At 35.6% G+C, this 23512-nt stretch overlaps 2 protein-coding genes across 2 annotated transcripts; both read left to right on the top strand.

Annotated features, from left to right (window-relative positions):
• The first annotated feature begins 13707 nt into the window (after positions 1 to 13707).
• LOC132191657 (UPF0481 protein At3g47200-like) lies at positions 13708 to 15120 on the top strand. The gene has a single exon (XM_059606746.1). The coding sequence runs from the start codon at positions 13708 to 13710 to the stop codon at positions 15118 to 15120; it is 1413 nt and encodes a 470-aa protein (XP_059462729.1).
• A 6123-nt stretch (positions 15121 to 21243) lies between these two features.
• Positions 21244 to 22683, top strand: LOC132191656 (UPF0481 protein At3g47200-like). The gene has a single exon (XM_059606745.1). The coding sequence runs from the start codon at positions 21244 to 21246 to the stop codon at positions 22681 to 22683; it is 1440 nt and encodes a 479-aa protein (XP_059462728.1).
• Positions 22684 to 23512: the final 829 nt, after the last annotated feature.

Here is a 23512-nt window from a genome sequence, read left to right as displayed (position 1 = left end):
GTTTGTTTTGAGTCTATTGTTGGGGAGCCCACCCCTTTTTCCTTTTTAGGATCGTTCCGTCCATTTTCCTTTAGGATCAAGAGTGAAAATGATCATTTCCTGTAACCCCTTCCTTATTCAATTAAAAAAAAAAAAAAGTCACAATAGCAAATAATAATCAAGTAACCTACAAGCAAAACACCAGGATTTTTACGTGAACAATCCTCCAATGCGAAGGTAAAAACCACAGGACCTAGTCTAATTAAATCTTTCATTATCAACAATAATGAATTTACAATTATCTTCCCTAGAGAGATATCTAGAGGTTATCACCACATTAAGAATACATGTATTCTTGGATTAAACATAAATTCATCACCCTAAAGTGGATTCCAACAATAGTAAAGAAAGATCTCACCAAGTAGGTATTAGCAACCAATCGATTGAAGAGGAATTCCAACGATCGACACCAGTCAATATGTAGCTTTCGTCGTCAGAAGCAACACTCTAAAATTGCATCAAGATCGGACCATAAACGAACCTCCAATCTCTGATGGATGTGGTTAGGCAAACCCTTTCCTTTTTCTTTTCTTCTCTCTCTCCCTTGCGCCATCACTGTTTCTTTCTTCTCCTTATTTCTTTTAGTCTCACATTTTCTTTTATACAGCACACAAAGGGTTATAATCCAATTCTTGTAAGATTTTTTTCATCCATAACAATTCTTTGGCCACTTCAGTGATAGCAATGTACTCTGCCTCTGTGATAGACAAAGCAACACATTTTTGCAATCTGGATTGTCATGACACTACTCTCACTGAATAAGTAATCAGGTGCCCTGAAGTAGATTTTCTGGAATCAATTCCCCAGCCATATCTGTGTCTGTAAACTCATCAAGCACCTGTTGACCACTACTGAAGCACAAACATACTCTCAAAGTACCTCTGAGATGCCTGAGAATCCATTTCACAGTTGCCCAATGTTCTTTGCCAGGATCAGGCCTTGTACACACCATAGTGTATATTAAGCTACCAACGGTTGATGCATAAGAGACTTTCTTCATTTCATCTTTTTCTTTCTCAAATATAGGACTTTGCTTTGAATTCAACTTCAAATGACCTGCAAGTGTAGAGCTCACCGGTTTTGCCTTGCTCATGGTGAACTTGTCCAATACCTTCTCGATATAACTCTCTTGTGATAGCCACAATTTTTCTTTCTTCCTATCACGAGAGATCTTCATACTAAGGATCAGTGTGAATATGAATTATTGTTATTAATAGGAGAAAATGTCTTCTCTTTAATAAATGAGTTGACTTTTCAAACTTTTGTCTGGCTTGTTTTTTCCAAGCAACATTAGAGCATCATTCCTAATACTAATAGCTTCTTCCTCATTTTCATTACATTTAAGGATCTAAACTACTTTTTGCTCAATATTTTAATATACTCCATAATAGCTTCATTTATCATTTTCTATACAAATTAATGATTTCTTTACTAATTAAATATCATTTCTTTACTTTTTTTTTTATTGTTTTTTACGTCTTTATTTTTTTACTTCTTTAATGATTCAGGAGAGAGAAACGTTTTTTTTTTTTTTTTTCTTTTCTTTCTTTCTATTTTAATAATCACAAGTAGTGATCTTCATGTTTAGGATTCATTTAGAGAGTTTGCTATGGGTGACTTTTTATGATTTTTTTTTTTGACATTTTCTCTAAATTTAAGGAAAAAAACTCCATATAAGGAATATGCTATGAATGCTCTTTTAAGGGTAAGGGAAAAATTTCGCCTTGAGGGGAAAAATTTTGTGTGGGAGTGACACTAGATGGAACGTCGTTTTACTTTTACATTAGTTGGCATCATCTATGATATGAGTCTTTTTATGAAATCGTCATCGTCTATCAGTCAAACGAAATATATCTCCGTCTCATTCAACATTTAAGACGTTCTCCATAAGAGTTCGTGGGATCCGGAATTTTCATCACACATCTCCAATTTCTGCCCAATCCTAACATGTCTCCCGCAAACCCAAATAAAACCTCCATTTAATACAGCGCACACACCAGCTTCAACTTCACACCCAAGAGTCCAAGACCATAATCGATCTAAAACACCAAAAATCCAATAAGAAAATTGGTATTGCGGAAGGATAATTTTGCGACATGGCCGAGAGTCTGAAATAGGCCGACCATCAAGAAACGCACTGAGTACTCCACGATGGAATCTGGCGAAGGAGAAGCTAGTCATGTCGTCGAAGTCGATATTGACGATCGCGATATTGACAAGCGCCTCCTAGCCAAGATGAAAAGCAAGATCTCCAAGAGTAACCCATCTAATTCACCTCGCAAAACAGACAGCGGTGGAAAGCATTGCATCTACAAGTCTTCTGATGGGTTCAAGCACATAGACCGTAAGTGGCTCGAGCCCTACCACCGCGACCACCCTCTCTACCAGCCAGAGAGCCAAGAGAGGGTAATGTTTCGAAGATCTACACAGACTTGCTCCTGCTTGAGAATCAGATCCCGTCTATTGTTCTGGAAAAGTTATATGAACTTTGCAAGGCCGGTGATGTGTCCTTGTTCGCTATTGTCAGAAAAGTTCTCGGGAGATCAATGTATCCAATCTATAGAAGCAGGCCTCCGACCAAATGGTTGCATTTGCTGGACCTTGTTCGGTCACTATTTATCCCACCCGGTCGTAATGAGAAGCCGTGGATGCGCTTCTTCTTTTCTGAGAAGCAGTACTGGAGGCACTTCAAACTATTCAATCCAATTCCCTCTCCCTGTCACCAAGTTACGCCGTGTGGGCATTAAGATCAAGGGAGATATGGCGGACAGCTTCTTGGAGGTGAAATTCAAGAGAGGTGTGATTGAAATGCCCGTTATAGCTCTTGACCACGAAATGTGCTCATTCTTAGTGAACTGTGTGGCATTCGAGCAGTGCCACAGGTGTTCCACGCACTTCTCGATTTACGCCACCTTCTTGGATGGCCTTGTCAACACCGACAAGGACATCGAGTACCTTTGCGACCGTCGCATCATTGCGAATTCCTTTGGGACCAACAACGACGCTGCGGTTTTCATCAACAACTTGGGCAAGGACTTGACTATATATAGAGATTATAAAATCGATAACTACTATTTCTTGGATTTTTTCGAAGATGTAAATGACTACTTTGATAGAAAAAGGTTGCATTGGGCCAAATGGCAGTGGACGAGCTTCAAGTGCGAGTATTTTGGCAAGCCATGCATGGTTGTTGATTTCGGCATTTGTTGCGTTTGTGCTGTTAGTTCTTACGTATTTGCAGACCCACTTCACCATTTATGCATATCAGCATCCAAAAAACTAAACTCGATCATGGCTCTGTAAGTGTGTGAAGCTATTTTAGTTTTTTTTTTTTTATCTAGAAAGCTATTTTAGTTAGTTGTGTAACTTTTGAGCTTTTGTTGTAGTGAAGCGATTTTGCCGCGAGTAAGCTCTGTGCTTGCTAGGCAAACGTTTTATTTGTAATGCTGTATTGAATCTATTGATGCATATTATTGATGCATATTTGAACCTTTTAATTCCTCAATGATAGTCTTGTTATTACAAAATATCACTGGAAGGCCCGAAATATCCTACAAAAATAAGTACCAAACCTGCAACAATCTTGCATGATGGGACACGGACATTGGGGCTTCTACGACATATAGCACCAAATCATAATCATTTTTCGATTATTTTGCTAATGAGTGTACAAATTAAGGATAAAAATGCCTCAAGTTGACAGGCAGAAGTTAATCAGTAAGGTTTTTCTAAAGCAATTAGAAAGTATGCCTTTTATGTACGTTGGCTTGCCAGAAAAAATAAGGCTGCCTTTTGGTATATTAGAATGACAATTATTTAAGAATAGAAATGGGTATTACGTACTAGTTAGGAATACAGATGGTTTGAATGGAATGACCATTCTTATTTGTTGGTAACAACGCATGAATGATCAAATTTTTTTTATTTAGAATTGAATCATCCATATTTGAACCAAATTTCATCAAAAACCCTAGCTCGAAAAAACTCATTTTTCTCAATTTTTTTTTCCTAGGCACACAAGAAATTGGTCATCCATGGGAGTGGTTGGCCACCCAGTGAATGGTTTTTTTGGTGCCCAGGAAAAAATATATAGTTATTTTGGGGGAAATCATTTTTAGAGCTATTCTATTATTGAGAAAATAGCTATTCCATACCTTTTTATTAAGATGATCACTATTCCTCAGTTTAGGAGAATTCCAGTATTGATCCAGGAAATAGTAATTCCAGCTATTCTATTCCTTATATCTAGAATAAATATTTCTGTATATATGCCAAACCCGCCCTCACTCTCTATTGGATACAAGCTTGCGATTTGGGTTATGGTGTCTTTGAGGTTCAATTGGGTTGATATGGAAAACACTGTTGACTTCACTGACATTAGGCACATTCTAATGAACACATCTATTCCCCAGGCATTGCGATCTTATTTATGGTTATTTAAAAAGAAATGAACATGTTCTTTTTTCTACTCAAGAACCATGATTTGCGGTCGCCCATCCCTCCCGTGGAATATTTAGTTGTGATTCCAACGTTTATAACTTTATACTAGTGCTTACTGTGAATTTTGAAATTATATTGAAATTGTGATATGAAAACTCTTTATTTTTTTTTCTTTTCTTTTTTTTTTTTTTTTTAAAAAAAAAAAAAAAAAAACTACGTATTGATGTTTACCTCTCTTTAACTATCATATTTTTTTGCAATATTCTGTAAAAAATTTCATTAAAGTATGTCCCTTATGTCACATATATTATTGTATTACGGTATTCAGTAATTTATTCCAATTAAAGCTTATTGTGTGAAATCAAATATTCTGAATTAAATTGCTGATTTAATTATTGTGGAACAAGTATTTGATTTTATTTCTGATTTTATTTTGTGGAATCAATTAGCTGTATTTATTTAATTTTTATTCCTTGATGGGAGGAATAATTAAGGTAACAGCTCTAATTGAGGGTCCATGACCTATCTATAAATAATGCATGTGTATTTTATCAATTGGCACTCACTGGTAGGCATAGGTCAGAAGAACCTCTCAATATTTTTAGTTTTTCCAGATTTAGTTTATGTGAAACTGTTCTTCAATTGGCTTGAGCAAAGCATGACTAGAGGTATTTATATAATTATTCATTCCGCTGCTAATTTTATTGTCAATTAGCATTTAATTATATATTGAATTCTTACATATTCCACTAATGTTTCAATATTTATAATGTCTCCCACTTCCAATCTACTATTGGTCTACGTAGACTACGTTGCACTGTCCTACTTCCGCGTCAAAAATGAGAACTTCTTACTATCTTGTTTAATAAACTGAGTTTAACTTAAAACGATAAAGCACCTTATTGGTGACTTAATGGGCTTAATTATAATTGTTTGGGAGGCACGAGGAACGATGATAGGGCCGGAATACTATATGGATTGCTTTTGGTTTTAGGACTCTGATTAAGCTACCTAAAAACCCATCTGCACAGATGCCATCGATTAGAGAAACTGATGGGCATCAATGGGTTTTTCTATACCATAAGATGGAGTTTGTCACTTGTCATCAACGTTAAGGGAAGATATCAATGCACGCTGGTTATGATCGGCCGCGTGTTTAATGGGCTAAAAGGGACCAATCAAAGCTCAAAACAGGAAAGGTCCAAACAGAATATCAATTATGCCGAGCTTAAAGGTCCAAACGATGAAGGAAATACAAAATTTTGGGCTAACAACATGATGGCCCAAAAGTGGCATTAGGCCCAATGAAAATTCAAAACCCCGCTCACCCGAACTGCACCGGCAAGTCTTTTTCTAGTTGGCGCGTTTAATATTCGTGGCTACACATCCCACCTTCTGAGTTTTGTCACAACTAAAAAACCACCTTTTTTAGCATAGGAAAACTGCTAACATTTCTCTCTGCTCATTTCGCACATCCCACCTCCGCCAACGACAATGTCATCTGCTTCCACATCTAGACCCAAACCACAACATATATATTGCCTCTAATCCTCTCTTTCACTCAATGGAGTTTATTTATTTATTTTGGATGATGGGTTACGCTGAGGAACTGATCGAAATTGTTTCGACTTTTGAGCCATCACAATGCAGCGGTGGGCATTTGAATTAAGGTGGATCTTTGGTCCCCTTTATACTATTGAAGGAGAGGCAAAAAAGAATTGCTACATGATAATGCCACTTTGAACAAGGAATCAAGCATACCGAGCTATCAAATTTCTATTCAAAGGGTGAAGTTAATGTGGAAAAGGTCGCGAATCTTTTACACAAATCAAACAAGTGGAACAAGCGTGATATAGTGTTTAAAGAAAAATAAACAAAATGACAACAAGAACACAAAATTTACGTAGTTCGGCAATTTGTTTATGTACACAATGCAATAGTAGAGAGCTATTTCACTAATTCAAAAAGAGAGACACAAAAGAGTGTTTAATCACCTACAAACTCAAATTCCAAATATACCCAATTTCTCTCACTTCTACAATACTGGTAATTCCTATTTCTGCATAGCAATACAAATGTATTTTCAATCTCTGCAGAAAGCCAGCACACTCTAAATTGCTCTCTTTCTTCTTTCTTTAAGAGCAATACTTTACAACAATAACCGTGCTTCCCTTTATAGAGCAAAGTAGCATGTTGATTTCAGATAAGGTGGGTTGCATGTCAAAAAACCACATGTCTGAAACCCACCGAAAAGTGGCCTTTAGCAAAAGACATACTAGCCCACATTTTTGACTCATTCAAATACAAACTACTGCAGTACTTCACATCTTCTTTCGGTGCATGGCCCTTGGGGGTTAAAAAAAAAAAAAAAAACTCGTTGGCCTGGAGTTGGCCGGACGACCCCAAGGGCCTTGAGGTAGCTTGAGCCACTTCAGATTAGTCGGTTTGGGGTGGCTGAACCCTTGGAGGTGGTCCGACTAGCCCCAAGGGCCAAATAATTTTTATTTTTTTTTAATTTGGGTTTAGGGGGTGGCCAGACCACCCCATGGTACTATAGGGTGGTTCGGCCACCCCTGGCCAGTCATTGGGGCTCAAGCCACCCCCAGCTAAAATGTGGTGGTCCGGCCACCTCTTATGGCTAAAATGGCCACTCTTTTTTTTTTATTAATTTTTTAAAAAAATTTAAAATTTTATTATTATTATTATTATTATTATTATTTTGTAGTTGGACATGTGTCCTATTTGTGACCGTAAGATTTTTAAGAAAAAATTTTAACCATAAATTAAATATTTTTCAGTTCATAATAGATCGTAGAGTATCCTATTCCATTAAAGTAAAGGGGTATGTATATCAACCATGGTCCATGAACCTTTAGTCATGGTTCATGTCATGCGAGTGACGTAATTCTTGCATGTGTCAGAGTATCATAAGAGATGACGTGGGGAAAAATGAGGATGATCAAGTCCCAACAATTGAACATTGTTTGTACTTTTTCATCTTCCCTAATAATTACTCCTACGTTTTCATCTTTTCTAAACGATGGCAAAATATTTGACAGATTTTTATATCATCTGCCACTAGTTTTTTTTCACAGTAAGTTACTTCATTATTTCATTAAAAGAAAACTTTCTAAATCACAAAAGTTGAAGTCGTTTAGACAAGAGAAATGCTATATATATTCAACAATATTCTTTACTGTCCATTTTCTAGTATTTTCTTTGTTGTTCTGGTTTTTCTTTTCTTTTTTTTTTGAAATAAATACACAAAACAAAAAAATTTATGTGAAACTGCCACATAAGATAAAAATGCTGAGTGTGAAAAAAAAAATACTAAATAACATTTCTCTTTAAATAATTAGCTTCTTTTTTTTTTTTGTAACATAGATAATTAGGTCTAAATAGCCACAAAAAGGTAATTATTCAACTACACATTAATTATTGTACTAGAAAGCATTAACTTCTGTAAGCTGCATGCCAGCTTGTGACCACAAATGGATTTATTTTTGGGCAGGAACTTTAATTGTACCGTTATTATTTGAAGGCCTTCACCTAACTTATTAATTTTGAGTAAAAAATTATCGGCCCCAATTTTTGGCACGTCAAATCAAACACTTGCCAACTAGATATATAGAGCTTATTACCTGCCAACGTTTGATTGAATTCACAACTACTCCATTTGGGCCGATCACCTAGAATTTTTCTACTGACCGACTTCGATCAACATAATTTTTTTTAGAGTTTTCTCGATAATCGTCTGCTGTTCGAGGTCCCGTTACTCACCATTATTTCGTAATTTTCGTCTTTATAACATTATTATATTCCTTTCCCTTATTCTTTTCTTTGAAAGTTTTAAGTTTAATTCTCTCTCTCTCTTCTAAATTTTGCAAATTCCATAAAAAAGCCGTGGAATATAATATTAGGAAGTAATACTAGAGGTACAATTATTATAGAATTTTAACACATGTCAAATGGAATGCTTGAATGTTAGTTTGGAGTGGGTTGAGCAAAGTGTATATGTATAATTTGATCAGACATTAAATTTTTGCCAACTAGATATAGTCCTTACTCCTTACCTGCGTTTAAATTCACAACTACTACATTTATTTTGAATTCAGAGATAAATACATTTATTTTTATTTGATTCACAGTGAAGTAAAAGGGTTTCAACATCTCAGGAACGCCAGAACCAAACCAGAACATCTCAGGAACATAAACTTCTATCTTGCAGACCCCATTTAGAGTATAAAATCCAGATTAGTTGCTGTATTGCCAAACTTACCAAGAGCTAGCTCAGACAATCCCACCATTTTCCCAAAAATTACAATTTATAGATTTGGACCTAGGGATGGCCGAACTACCCCGGGGCCGGCTTCGGCCACCCTTAGGGGTGGCCGGGTGCCAAACCTGTAAACTTTATTTTTTGGGTTTAGCCTAGAGAGTGGCCGGACCACTCCAATGGCTCATTTGAGTTGGCTGGCCACTACATGTTTTTTTATTAATTTATTTTAATTTTTTATTATTTTAATTTTTTTTTTTTTTAAGTTAAATAATATTTTATTATTTAAATTTTAGTAGTATACATAACATGCTCTTGAATAATATTGAATGGCCAAGATTGACAATTAGAGAGATTCCAAATCCATGGATAAGACCGAGTAGCCAACAAAAATGTGGACAATTATTTAACTGCACAATTATTGTACTGCAGAACAGTAACTACCCCTTTCATATGAACCATATATATATGTTAGAACTGCACATAGTACAATTATTGTACTAAAAAACATTAACTCCTTTCATGTGGCTTCCCATCTACCAAAGCAAATAATGTATAGCTACCATCAGCTATATTTACCCAAAAACAAAAAAACAAAAACAGAAGAAAAAAGAGCCGCAGCCCTTCCAGTTTTCCAAATACGATGGTTCAGAAAACCATTTAGGAATGTAAGTATATATAAAGACTTAATATATATATATAAGCGAATTTACTCAGGTGCTAAGATTTGGATTGTGATCTCTGACACTGACGATTCAAGCTTCAACCTAGCTCAGACACTACTACGAATTGTCCAAAACAAACTGTGATCTTCATCTGTATTTCCACGATCGAAGACAATTTTCAGTTGTAAAATCCAATTGAGATGTGGATAATGTTTTCTCGTAAGGATACGGATATACTAAAGTTAAAAATTTGTACCTAATGCGTCAAAAGGTGTATGAATCTTGAAACATGCTTAGTTCTGTGTTTTTTGATGTATAATTCATGAAGCTACCTCAAATTTCTTTAGACTTAATTTATAAAATTATCGTATATCATTTGAGCAGGTGAGAATTTGCACTGAGCTGCTCTTAGAACTTGTGCATCATGGACAAGGATCCTAAGAGCTCATGGCATTTAATTTAGTAGATGCAGCTGGCCGGGTTAAGGCACGTAAATGTTTGAATGTTATTTGTACTTGGCTGACCCAGCCATCATATGTACCCATCTTTCGTCATGGTTCATGTGGGCGTAATTCTTGTTGTGTCAGATTATGATAAGAGTTGACGTGGAAAAAATGAGGATGATCATCCCTTGTCTACAACTACTTTTTTTTCACATTAAGTCATGCCACGCATAATTTCATTAAAAGAAAAGTTTCTAAATCCACATAAGTTCGCCGGAAGCCAACAAAGTTTTATGTGAAATGGGTGTGGGCAAGACATAGGTAGCCAACAAAAATGGTAGATGATCCTTTTCATTTTATTTGAATTAGATAAATTATATTTTAGGAGTATTTTTATCTTTTTACTTTTTAAATGGTCAAAAATACCCTTCCAATATAACTAGCTAAATATTATCAAATTAAAATGAAATGGAGAAAGAAGAATAAATGTTTGAATTTTAACAATAGAAAAATTAAAAGATACTATATGTTACGATTCACGTGAAAGAAGAAGTCTTCAAAATTAAAAGATACTATATATCACGTGAAAGAAGAAGTCTTCAAAGAGGATGCACATGACTTGGTAGAAAGTAGGTCGTAAATGGCATAGTGCTCTTCCCTGGAGTCACAACAATGGCAAAGAGCTTTTTTGTAGGGGTGGCAAAATGGGTACTTGACACGACCCGATTATGATTCGCGAGTATTCGTTACACAATTAGCATATACTCAGACACGACCAGTTTAGCTAAACGGGTAATTGGGTCTGACACGATTATGACACAAAAATAGCCGGGTAACCCGACACGACCCGTTTTACCCGTTTAAACTAACTGAGTCTAATTTGGTAAACACGACCCGACACGACTCGATTACCCTAAATTATAAAATAAAAAAATAAAAAATTGTAATAATAATACTAATACATCAATAATATTGATTCAATATAGTCAATGCATTTTGAACTCAAAAGAGGAAGAAAAAAAGGGAAAATTACAGTATCAAAATGACTAAGTGGTTAAAGTACAACCCCTTTATTACATGAATAAACTTAACTAATGATGAACTCAGAAGAGGAAGAAAAAAAGTGTGAATTTTTGTTTGCTTTTCTTTCTTTATTTTATTAGTCCAGGACTTATTTCCCAATCTTAAGTCTTAACAGATTTACAAAATGACAGAATATATATCAAAAATTCAAAGAATCAAAATCAAAGTCCAGAGATAGAGAGTCAGAGACTAGAGAGAGTAAGAGACATACCGCCATACCAGAGACAGAGAGGCGCGGCTAACGGCGAGGAGGTGTGGCTGACGGCGACGGTGACTCGGTGAGGACGGCGAGTCGGCGACGGTGAGGATGCCTTGGCCCTTGCTAACGCCTAAGTTCCTAACGGCAACGGCGAGGAGGCCCAGGAGGGAGAGTGGAGACCCGAGAGAGAGAGAGAGCCGAGAGTCCGAGAGGGAGAATCGGGAGAGTGGGAGACAGAGTCACAGTTGGGTCACAGAGGAAGAGTGAGAGACCGAGTGAGAGGGTTAGGTTACGGACTTACAGTTTCTGTTCTAGTGTTTTGAATGTCGAAGACTCGAAATTACCGGGTCTTAATCGGGTAGACCCGATTACGACCTGAACCCGATAAGCCCAAACTCAATACTTGTTTTTTCGTGTCGGGTTTGCGGGTCGTGTCAAAATTGCTGGCCCTGCTTTTTTGTTTATTTTTTATTTTTTTTATAATGGGGGCATAATTACTTGAGAGAATTTGGAGGATTTCAAATGGCAATATGCCAATATCCAAAACTCTTGAGGACGTACAATTATGTTTGGTAATGAGGTATAGATATGTTACGAATCTATATTGTAGTCGGGTGCTAGTAATTTAAGTGGAACAAATGTTAGTAGTTTAATTGGAATAAAGTCTTTCAGGATAAATAGAAATTAAGAAAAAGCATGTTGGACAACTTTTAGGGGAGCCTTCCTCTCTTTTCCTGTGAAGACACCAAGAAGCCCATCAACGTTGCTCCCATGGGAGGAGGAAAACTTTTCTATACCTCCCCCTCCATTTCTATTCCCTTTCTTTTTCTATCCTCTTCTCTTCTTCTCTTTCCATTTTTCAATTTTTTTTAACAGTTTAATTTAGGGCTGAAATAGCAGGAGATTGTTAATTACTAACCGCCTAACCGCTTTTGAAGGTGGTTAGCAGTTAATAAGTGAATTTATAAAGATTGTTAGTTTTCTAAATTAGTAACTATTTGCTATCAAATTAGATTGTTGAAATTTTTCAAGCCAAAAAATATCATAGATATTTATACATGTGGCACATTCTTATGCCACCGATAATTGATGACATATCAATTCATTTTTTGTTTAGAATATAAAATCCAAGAACTTCTAAATATGTGTAGGAATAAAGAAAAAGTGGGTGGTGATAAAAGATTGGGGATAATGGTTACATGTGGACTTAATTTAGGGCTAAAAAGGATGAGCCCCAAACATTTAAGCCGGAACATGATAAGATCCACCTTTCAATTCGTCACGGTTCATGTAACATAGTTCTTGCAAGCGTCAGATTATGGTAAGAGGTGACGTGGGGAAAATGATCCCTTCTTTACCACTACTTTTTTCCACATTAAATAACACCATAATTTCATTAAAAGAAAAGTTTTTTTTTTTTTTTTAACATGTCCACATAAGGGAAGGTGAATTCGAACTACTGACATCCGCTTCATGAGGGGTGGTTCACAGCCGATTAAGTTACCCCTTGAGGACGGAAGCCAACAAAATTTAATATGAAATGTGTGTGGACAAGACCTAGGTAGCCAACAAAAATGTGAACAATTATTCAACTAGACAATTATTGTACTAGAAAGCATATATTAACTCCTTTCATATGAACAATAGATATCTGTATTTTACAGATAAAACTAAAAGATACTCTAACGAGAAAACAAAAAATTTATCTTGGTAGAGGATGCACATGACCTGGTAGAAAGTTGATCGTAAATGGTATAGAGCTCTATCAGTATGAGCTGATGGTGTCACTAGTCAACAGTAAATCAGTGAGCCGAGAACTCACAAAATATAAAGACTGCATTATAATATCAATATTTAATTCCTCATTTATTCATTAGCAAATGTTATTTAAATAATACAAATAGTCATAAAGCGATAGATGTCTACAATGAATAGAACACTATCACTTAACTCTTATATATTCTAATAAAATATCACTATTCATCCTCACATGTAGAGAGGACTCTTATTGATAACTCTTACCATTATTTACAATTCTCTAGATAATATCTCTAAATATTAGGATTGTATCATTATACGCATTGAAAAGTTGTATAAAAGTGATAAAATAATTGTAACTACAATATTTCGAATTTTAGCTGTACACATGAGGTTTTAGGCACTTCGAGGGTGTTTGTTAAACACTCTCTTACCTCCAAATACTATTTACATTTTTTTTTTCAAAAAATGAAGATCAAAACATTCTCACTTTTATATCAAATCATTTATTTTTATTACTATTCAAAAAAAAAAAAAAAAAAAACCTACAAAACCAAAACTTTTTACTTTTCAATACTATTTTTTTCACTTTTCTATACCATTCATTACTTACATTTTTTTTTCTCACCAAAATATGAACAATATCTAGGGGTGAAAATGTGGAATGGTATTTACCAAACAACCCCTTCAACTCGAATGCTTGAATGTTAGTTTGGACTGGCCGAATAGATATAGTCTTCACCTGCCACATTTGTTTGAACGTCGACATACCCATTGTCTAAGACATCAAAATTCAGTTTCACGATGGGAGGCAATTCTGTAGAAGGAGAAACCAGTCACTTAATCAATATTCCAGAGGAGGGCGATGGTGGCGGCCAAGCCCAGAAGATGGAAGAGCAGATGAGGATCAATAACCCACTGTTACCTAGCGAACCCACCGTGACGAGTGAAGACCGTTGCATCTTCAAGCTTCCCGAGAGGTTCAGGAAGATGAACGGTAAGACGTCATACGACGCGCCTCAGATAGTCTCCATCGGGCCCCTTCACAGTCGCAAACATGAGCTCCAGATTATGACGAAGCAATTAAAGTGGCAGTGCCTCGAATACGTTCTCAAAAGGAACAAGTCAAACTTAAAGCGCTACGTAGACATCATACGTCCGCTTCTAAGCAAAGCCACCGAGTGTTATTCCAAAAAGATCAACCCAGACGACTATGATTTCCTTGAAATAATGGTTGTTGATGGTTGTTTTATATTAGAATGCCTTGGCTTTACTTACTTCACTTACAAACTTGGAATAATCCAGAGTAAGAAAGAGGACTGGGATGGCCACCCTCTCGCCCCGATAGCTATGGAGAGGGTAAAATTACAACAGATCTACCGCGACTTGCTCCTGCTTGAGAATCAGATCCCATTTTTTGTTCTAGTAAAATTATTTGAAATTTCCAATATGACTTTCGACAGTAAAGATTCTAAAGATATATCCTTGTTGTTTATGATCAGCGCAGAAGTTTTTTCAAGTATACTGGGAATTCGAGGCTACGAAGACTATTCCTCTAGGCTCCAAGAGCACAAATGCTTGCATTTGCTGCACATGGTTCGGTCCATTTTTATCCGCCAACCCGGTCATGATGAAGCCATGCGTCACAATGATAAAGAATTGCCTCTAGCGTACATACCAGTCAATATCCCCTCTATCTCGAAGCTCCGCCGCGCAGGGATCAAAGTCAAACCACGAGAAAATGACAACTTCTCGAAGGTTAACTTCGAGCACGGTGTTATTGAGATGCCGAAAATAATTCTCAATGATTTAATGTGCTCTTTCTTGGTGAACTGCGTGGCTTTCGAGCAATCCCACAGAAAGTGTTCCCAGCATTTCTCAGTTTATGCTTTATTGTTAGACTGCCTTGTGAACACCGCCGGGGATGTTGACTACCTGTGTGACTATGGTGTCATTGAAAATTACATTGAGACAGACGCTGTTACCTTCATTAACAATTTGGGAAAATGCGTGACCTTTGATTGGGGTTACTTTGATTTCTTTTGGTTGTGCTATCGTGTCAATGCTTATTATCAAAATAGGTTACATCGGCATTGGACAAGCTTCAAGGGTGAGTATTTTAATAAGCCATGGTTGTGGATTTCGGCATTGGTTGCCTTTGTGCTCTTAGTACTTACGTTTTTGCAGACCTACTATGCCATGGATCCTAAACACTAAACCCTTTCCTCCGCCTCCTTTCGCACAATAAATACTGTTTGATAACAGTTCCAGGAGGATGTTGAATTTGTAACATCTGTGTGCTCTTCTAGTTTACTGTGTCTCTTTTCTGTTCTTGTATAGTGAACTTATTTTGCCAAGGGTAAGCCCTGCGCATGCGAGGCAGAAAGTTTAGTGAAAGAGGGCGTGTATATGTAAAATGCTAGTTTGTGGATGCATGGGTGAATTTTCTATTCCTTAATGATGGCCTTATTTATTTCAAAATATGACTGGAACACCCAAAAGATTTCTTTTTTTTTCTTTTTTTTTCTTTTTTTTTCTTTTTTGATCCGCCTATCCTACGAAAGGAAGTATCAATCCTGCAATGAGAATGAGACCTGGTTGCTGGGCTTCTACAAATGCACCAAATCACTTTCATTTTATTTTTTTGATTATTTTGCTAATTAACGAGTGTACAAATGGTCCATGACAAATTATGTTCTAAGGGAGAGTTTGCTTTGCCCATATCCATTTTATCTTAGCTTTCATTGCATTTACATTTGAGTCTACTTGCCGTCTAAAATATATCTGGAAGTGAAATCATCCATCTAATTTAATTGATGATCAATAAGCGAAACTAACTGATGTTTTACTTCTACATTTCATTGGTTGGTAAAAATAGGCTGTAATTTATTAAAGTCTGCCCTGACGAGCTCAAAGGACAACGTGATAAGTTGGCCTTCCACATCTAAATCTTGATTGAATGTGCTCAGAAACATATATATATAAGATGTTAAAAGGACTGAAACGCCTCCAAGAATTAACCGGTACAACTTAATATGGTTTTTCACAAGCAAATCCCAAAGCACCCATAAAATAAATTACTCTCGACTAGCTAGAGACAGTCAGGCTGATACTTTCGAATTGGGATTCTGGTAGAGAGATGATGATGTGTTTGTTTTGTGGAAGGTGAAAAGAAAGCAGAGATCTGGTCGTAATTATTAATTTTTGTATTTTTGGTTGTGCTTTTTCACCAAATTAAGGAGTATGGCAAGAATTATATTATTATATTTGGGATATCCATCTTTTTTGCTTCATGATTGTAGGTTTTGCCACTGGTGGAGCAAACCTTACCACAACTGCATGTCCCACTTCCACTGTCAGTATTCGGAAAAGATGAACAACACATATAAAGCCCCTTTATTTTCTTTTTCATCGACTGGTCAGAACACATTGATAAATTCACACAATTTTACAAAGTTACAGGAATTTTCTTTAATATTATTTATAAAATTTTCATGCGTTCATTACCACATACATCTCTACGATGCGCGTGACGCCTCCATTCCTCCCTTCCGCTGCATACCGCCGTTGTTGCTGGCCGGTCTCATGTACGTAGTGCTCTCTTGCCCATTGCCTATGGGATGTCTTCACGCGCCGGCGAATAGCTAACACATGCTGGCCTTCCTTCGCCAATGTTGCTGTTTTGTGAATTTTTTTGTTGTTTTCTTATGACCTTTTATTTTCCCGATAACTTTGTTGTTTTTAATTTTTTATCCGTCCCTTGATCTGTTGCTACCTTTCTATTGTAATTGTTATTCAACAGGTGTTCGGACAAAGTTGAAGAGTATTTTAAAGGTCATCCCTTGGCCTATCGGCTCTATCCTATCTAAGTCTTTGCTCTGAGAATTCGGATAAGATTAAAGGTTAATTTTGTGATTGTCATACTGCTGGCCGCACATGGTTTTAATGACCTTTAATGATAATTTTGTTTTTAATATTAAAAAAAAAATACATAACATCGCATCATTCATTTAATAGAATCTCTTTTTACGGTTGCACATGGTTGTTTGAATTAGGTAGTTCACATGTTGCACCTTTTATTTTTTTATTTTTTTGGTTCATTGAATTTGTAAGCGTGAAAAATATATACCAAGATATTTGTGCATGTGGCACGTTCTTATGCCGTGCTTGTGAAAAATTCAATTCCTCCATTACTTTTTCTTTGGCCAAGCAAATTCCACAGATGATTGATCACATTTTCACATGCCATTCATGTTTTGTCTACAATGTAAAATCCAAGCTCCTCTGAAGATGTGTAGAATTATAGAAAAAGTGGGTAATAAAATATCTGGAATATGGTCCATGCATGGCTATTCGTGCTGTGGACTTTAGTGATTATAATCAATTACAATAATCACCTTAATTCATTATACAATAATCACCTTAATTTAACATTATAATTACAATAGAGAGCATCACCGACAATAATTAAATTTAATATTGAATAGAGAGTTTGTTAATGATGTATTTTGTGAATTTTGTTAAAATTTTAAAGAAAAGCTAGAAGTATAAAGTATTCACAATGAAATCTTTATTTTTAGTTTTTCTTTAAAATTTTAGGGTTGATTACTTTTTTAGTACCTAGTTTGCACGTTTTTATTTTTTTCCACCTGAGGTTCAAATCTTATAACAAATGATATCTGACTTATGGAAAAATATCAACTTAGTACATTAGTCACATTTCATCACACGTATCGTCACGTACAAATGCCAAGTGTCCTAAAAAAATAAAAATAATTACAAAATTAAAAAACTAAACCTTGAAAAAAAAAAAAAAAAGTTGAAAATTTATGAGGTGGCCCTGTCAACCCATTTTGGCCATTGGGAGTGGTTCGGCTACCCCTAGACAAGCCTTGGGGGTGGCTGGGCCACAATAATATTCATTTTTTTAGGGTTTAGTTTTTAATTGTTTTTAATATTATTATTTTTAACAATTTTAATTTTTGTAGGACACGTGACATTTGTCTGTGACGACATGTGAAATTTCGTTAGTTTTGGCTAACGGAACACAACAAATGTACTAAGTTGGTCAGTTATTATTTGTGATAGGATTTGAAACCCAGATAAGAAAAAAAAAAGTGCAAACTTAGATACTAAAAAGGTAATTTACCCAATATTTTAACAAAACTCACAAAATATACTATTTAGCAAACTCTTTACTCAATGTTAATTATTTATTTATTATTTATTATTATTATTTTTTTTTTTGTAATAAGAATCCAAGAAACCAAAACAGGGAAAAAAAAACAACTAAATAGTGGGAGGTGGATCTTTGCCACTACAAAGGGGGAGAGAGGGGGGAGTAGGGAAATAAGTGGAGATGCAACCCAAGTGAACTCTAGTTGTGGCCCAATAAATCACATGGTAGGCGCAGAAGTTTACACTTACGTGAACTTTCCGAGAGTCCAAATGTAATGCATGCTCTCTAAATGTAAACCTAAAGACTCCAAATGTGAAAGTTCTTTACTTTAATTTTCTAATGTTCTTTTTCTTTCATACTTCTTCTTCTTTTCTCTAAATTAAAGTATATTTTTAATGCAAATAATCCAAAAGTTAGTTTCATAATAAAATATAATAGGGTAAAGTCCACATACTCTTCTCAAGCCACCACCAAATTGACAATGTCCCCTCAAAACTTTGAATTGTAACAATGCCCTCAAACTACCAAAACATTGTCAATATCCCCTCAATGCTAACAAAAATGTAAAAATGCCCCTATATATTTATCAATAAGACAAAAATATTCCTATAAATTCAACAAATAAATAATTTTTTTAAAAAAAAAAACGGAAATTTTTATTTAATTTTTTTTTTTTAGAAAACGAAAAAGTTTTATTTTCTAAAACTAAAATTGTTAATTTTTTTTAAACGGAAATTTTTATTTAAAAAAGTTATAAAACAAAACAAAAATTTTCAATTTTTATAACAAAATAAAAATTGAAAATTTTTAATTTTTTCCTTTACCAAACACACTTAGTGGACCGAACCGGACCCAAAATTTCAAAAAATTATTTTCAACATCAACCTCAACATTCTTACTTTTTATATTACATTAATCATTTTTTATTACTATTCAAATAAAAAAATCAATATAAAACAAAAAAAATTTCATTTTTTTATACAAAAATTTCTTACTTTTTTTTTTTTTCTGACATTCATCAAATCTAGTATAATTTCTATCCACTTCTTCAAATTCATTATTTTGCCAAACATAGCCTAAATGGTACTCTTGCAACTATAAATTGATTTGATGTATGCCCCTAAGTGATTTGAAAAAAGTAGCTTAGCACTCAATTATTTGATTTGATGGTGGTCCGGTGGACTGAATTTCTTCTGCCTACGGGAGTGATGGCCCTACGTTTCACGAAAATTATTTGACGGTGGCAGCCGGGGCTGAATTTCTTCTCTGTTTCTTTGTTCTCTTCCTTATTTCGTTGGTAGATTTAGCTAAATTCATAAGCTAGATTTTTTACTGTTAATATATTACTAAAGTTAGACATTATGGATCTATGATCTTAAAGGCTGTGCGTAAAAAAAGAAAAATAAAACAGAATTCATTGTTTTTTATTACCAACCGTTATGCTTTTTGAGGGAAGAAAGGGGAAAAAAAAAAATCATGTTTTTTATTTACCTCACAGGAATATAATTGATACAACAAGTTTTTATTGGTGTCCCTGGGGTGGCCGAAGCCACTCTCATGGCTCAGTTGGGGTGGGCGGTCACTCCAATTTTATTTTATTTTTTAAAATTTTAATATTATAATATTTTTTTAAAATAAATAATATTTTATTATTTATCTTTAATTAGGACATGTGGCGAAATTGTGGCTATTGAATGACATTAAATGGTCGAAGATTTGAGAAAAAGTTGATGAGCAATTTTTTTAAGATGGTCAGGGATCCTGATCCCTCACGCAATGTAGGCTACATGGGGAATATTACTCTGCTCACGCAATATAGCCGGCCTCCGAGAGCATATCCGTAAACGACCTGTGAGTAGGATTGAGAGATATACTTGTAATTCCAACCACTCGATTGTACCAAGTCTACCGACATATATATACCGTAATCTACTGCACTGAAAGCGTGCTGTTAATCAGACATTCGGGACTTCCGATAAAATTGAAACGATACAGAGAATAATGGCCCATACGCAAGGATGACACGCATAAAACTTAAAAAAAAAAAAAAAAACAAAAAAAGAAAGTGTTCTGTGAATCCAAAACAACTTCTACGAAATCTTTCACATCAAACAAAGAAAGATTGTTCTTGGCTAAATGGAATTTGGTGAGGAAAAAACTATTTAAAGAAAGGGCATGCCTGATAGAGATGAAACTAAAGATATTAATCATAAAAAGCTGTTGTTTTTTTATTATTTTTTTTATTTTTTTATATATATTTTTTAAGATAATTGTGTTTTATTTTCATTGAGTTGTTAATATGAGTTATTGTTATTATTTTTTTTTGTTGAAATAATGAGTTATTGTTATTAATAGGAGAAAATGTCTCTCCTTATTTTCCTTACATATATAAGGATTCAAACTACTTTTTGCTCTATATTTTAATATACTCTATAATAGCTCTCTTTATTATTCTCTATATTAATTAAATATCAATTCTTTATTTTTCTTTATTTTTTTTTACGTTTTTATTTTTGTACTTCTTTAATTGTTCAGGAGAGAGAAACATTTTTTTTCTTTCTATTTTAATAATCACAAGTAGCGATTCTTATATTTAAGGATCATTTAAGGAGTTTGCTCTAAGTGACTTTTTATGATTTTTTTTTTTGACATTTTCTCTAAATTTAAGGAAAAAAAACTCCATATAAAGAATCAATGCTCTTTTAAGGGTAAGGGAAAAATTTTGCCTTGAGTTTTAGGGGAAAATTTTTGTGTGGGAGCGACACCTGATGGAACGTCGTTTTACTTTTACATTAGCTGGCATCATCTATGATATGAGTCTTTTTCTGAAATCGGCGTCGTCTACCAGTCAAACGAAATATTTCTCCGTCTCATTCAACATTTAATACGTTCTCCATAAAAGTTCGTGGGATCCGGAATTTTCATCACACATCTCCAATTTCTGCCCAATCCTAACATGTCTCCCGCAAACCCGGATAAAACCTCCATTTAATACAGCGCCACACACCAGCTTCAACTTCACACCCAAGAGTCCAAGACCATAATCGATCTAAAACACCAAAAATCCAATAAGAAAATTGGTATTGCGGAAGGATAATTTTGCGACATGGCCGAGAGTTTGAAATGGGCCGGCCATCAAGAAACGCACTGAGTACTCCACGATGGAAACTGGGGAAGGAGAAGCTAGTCACGTCGTCGAAGTCGATATTGACGAGCGCGATATTGACAAGCGCCTCCTAGCCAAGATGAAAAGCGAGATCTCCAAGAGTAATCCATCTAATTCACCTCGCAAAACAGACACCGGTGGAAAGCGTTGCATCTACAAGTCTTCTGATGGGTTCAAGCACATAGACCGTAAGTGGCTCGAGCCCCAGGTGGTCGCCATCGGGCCCTACCACCGCGACAAGCCTCAGGTCCAAATGATGGAGGTGATCAAGAAGCAGTGCCTCGGCTACTTTATCAAGAATAAAGAGGTAGATTACTTGTTGAATTGCTTGAAAACAATACGTTCACTTGAAATTGAAAAGGATCTCAGGGAGTGTTATTCCGAAACCGAGAAACTCGGTAATAGCGATGACTTCGTTCAAATGATGGTTTATGATGGTTGTTTTATATTAGACTTGCTTCTCTTTCTCAATCATAAGAAAGAGATGCATTTCAACTTTGATAAAGAGGAAGCAAAGTCCGACCATCCTCTCTACCAGCCAGAGAGCCAAGAGAGGGTAAATGTTTCGAAGTTCTACACAGACTTGCTCCTGCTTGAGAATCAGATCCCTTTTATTGTTCTGGAAAAGTTATATGAACTTTGCAAGCCAGGTGATGTGTCCTTGTTCGCTATTGTCAGAAAAGTTCTCGGGAGATCATTGTATCCAATAATCCATAGAAACAGGCCTCCGACCGAATGGTTGCATTTGCTGGACCTTGTTCGGTCACTATTTATCCCACCCGGTCATAATGAGAAGCCGTGGATGCGCTTCTTCTTTTCTGAGAAGCAGTACTGGAGGCAGTTCAAACTATTCAGTCCAATTCCCTCTCCCTGTGTCACCAAGTTACGCCGTGTGGGCATTAAGATCAAGGGAGATATGGCGGACAGCTTCTTGGAGGTGAAATTCAAGAGAGGTGTGATTGAAATGCCCGTTATAGCTCTTGACCACGAAATGTGCTCATTCTTAGTGAACTGCGTGGCATTCGAGCAGTGCCACAGATGTTCCACGCACTTCTCGATTTACGCTACCTTCTTGGATGGCCTTGTCAACACCGACAAGGACATCGAGTACCTTTGTGACCGTCGCATCATTGCGAATTCCTTTGGCACCGACAACGACGCTGCGGTTTTCATCAACAACTTGGGCAAGGACTTGACTATATATAGAGATTATAAAATCGATAACGACTATTTGTTGGATTTTTTCGAAGATGTAAACGACTACTTTGATAGAAAAAGGTTGCATTGGGCCAAATGGCAGTGGACGAGCTTCAAGCGAGAGTATTTTGGCAAGCCATGGTTGTTGATTTCGGCATTTGTTGCGTTTGTGCTATTAGTTCTTACATATTTGCAGACCCACTTCACCATTTATGCATATCAGCATCCAAAAAACTAAACTCGATCATGGCTCTGTAAGTGTGTGAAGCTATTTTAGTTAGTTGTGTTACTTTTGAGCTTTTGTTGTAGTGAAGCGATTTTGCTGCGAGTAAGCTCTGTGCTTGCAAGGCAAACGTTTTATTTGTAATGCTGTATTGAATGTATTGATGCGTATTTGAACTTTTTAATTCCTCAATGATAGTCTTGTTATTACAAAATATCACTGGAAGGCCCGAAATATCCTACAAAACTTAGTACCAAACCTGCAATTGGTACTTAAATTTTTCTCAATTGCAGGTTTGTAATGCCTAGCTCCCAAAAAGTCATTTTTCTCAAAATATTTTTTCCTAGGCACACAAGAAATTGGTCATCCATGGGAGTGGTTGGCCACCCAGTGAAAGGTTTTTTTGGTGCCCAGGAAAAAAACATATAGTTATTTTGGGGGAAATCATTTTTAGAGCTATTCTATTATTGAGAAAATAGCTATTCCATACCTTTTTATTAAGATGATCACTATTCCTCATTTTAGGAGAATTCCAGTACTGATCCAGGAAATAGTAATTCCAGCTATATTCTATTCCTCATATCTAGATCGAATAACTATTTCTGTACATATGCCAAACCTGCCCTCACTCTCTATTGGATACAAGCTTGCGATTTGGGTTATGGTGTCTTTGAGGTTCAATTGGGATGATATGGAAAATACTGTTGACTTCATTGACATTAGGCACATTCTAATGAACACATCTATTCCCCAGGCATTGCGATCTTATTTATGGTTATTTAAAAAGAAATGAACATGTTCTTTTTTCTACTCAAGAACCATGATTTGCGGTCTCCGATCCCAT

The sequence above is a fragment of the Corylus avellana genome, chromosome ca9 (genome assembly GCF_901000735.1).
Source record: "Corylus avellana chromosome ca9, CavTom2PMs-1.0".
Taxonomy (NCBI): Eukaryota; Viridiplantae; Streptophyta; class Magnoliopsida; order Fagales; family Betulaceae; genus Corylus; species Corylus avellana.
Note: the sequence above shows the minus strand (reverse complement) of the source record. Positions and strands in the feature narration are given on the sequence as shown.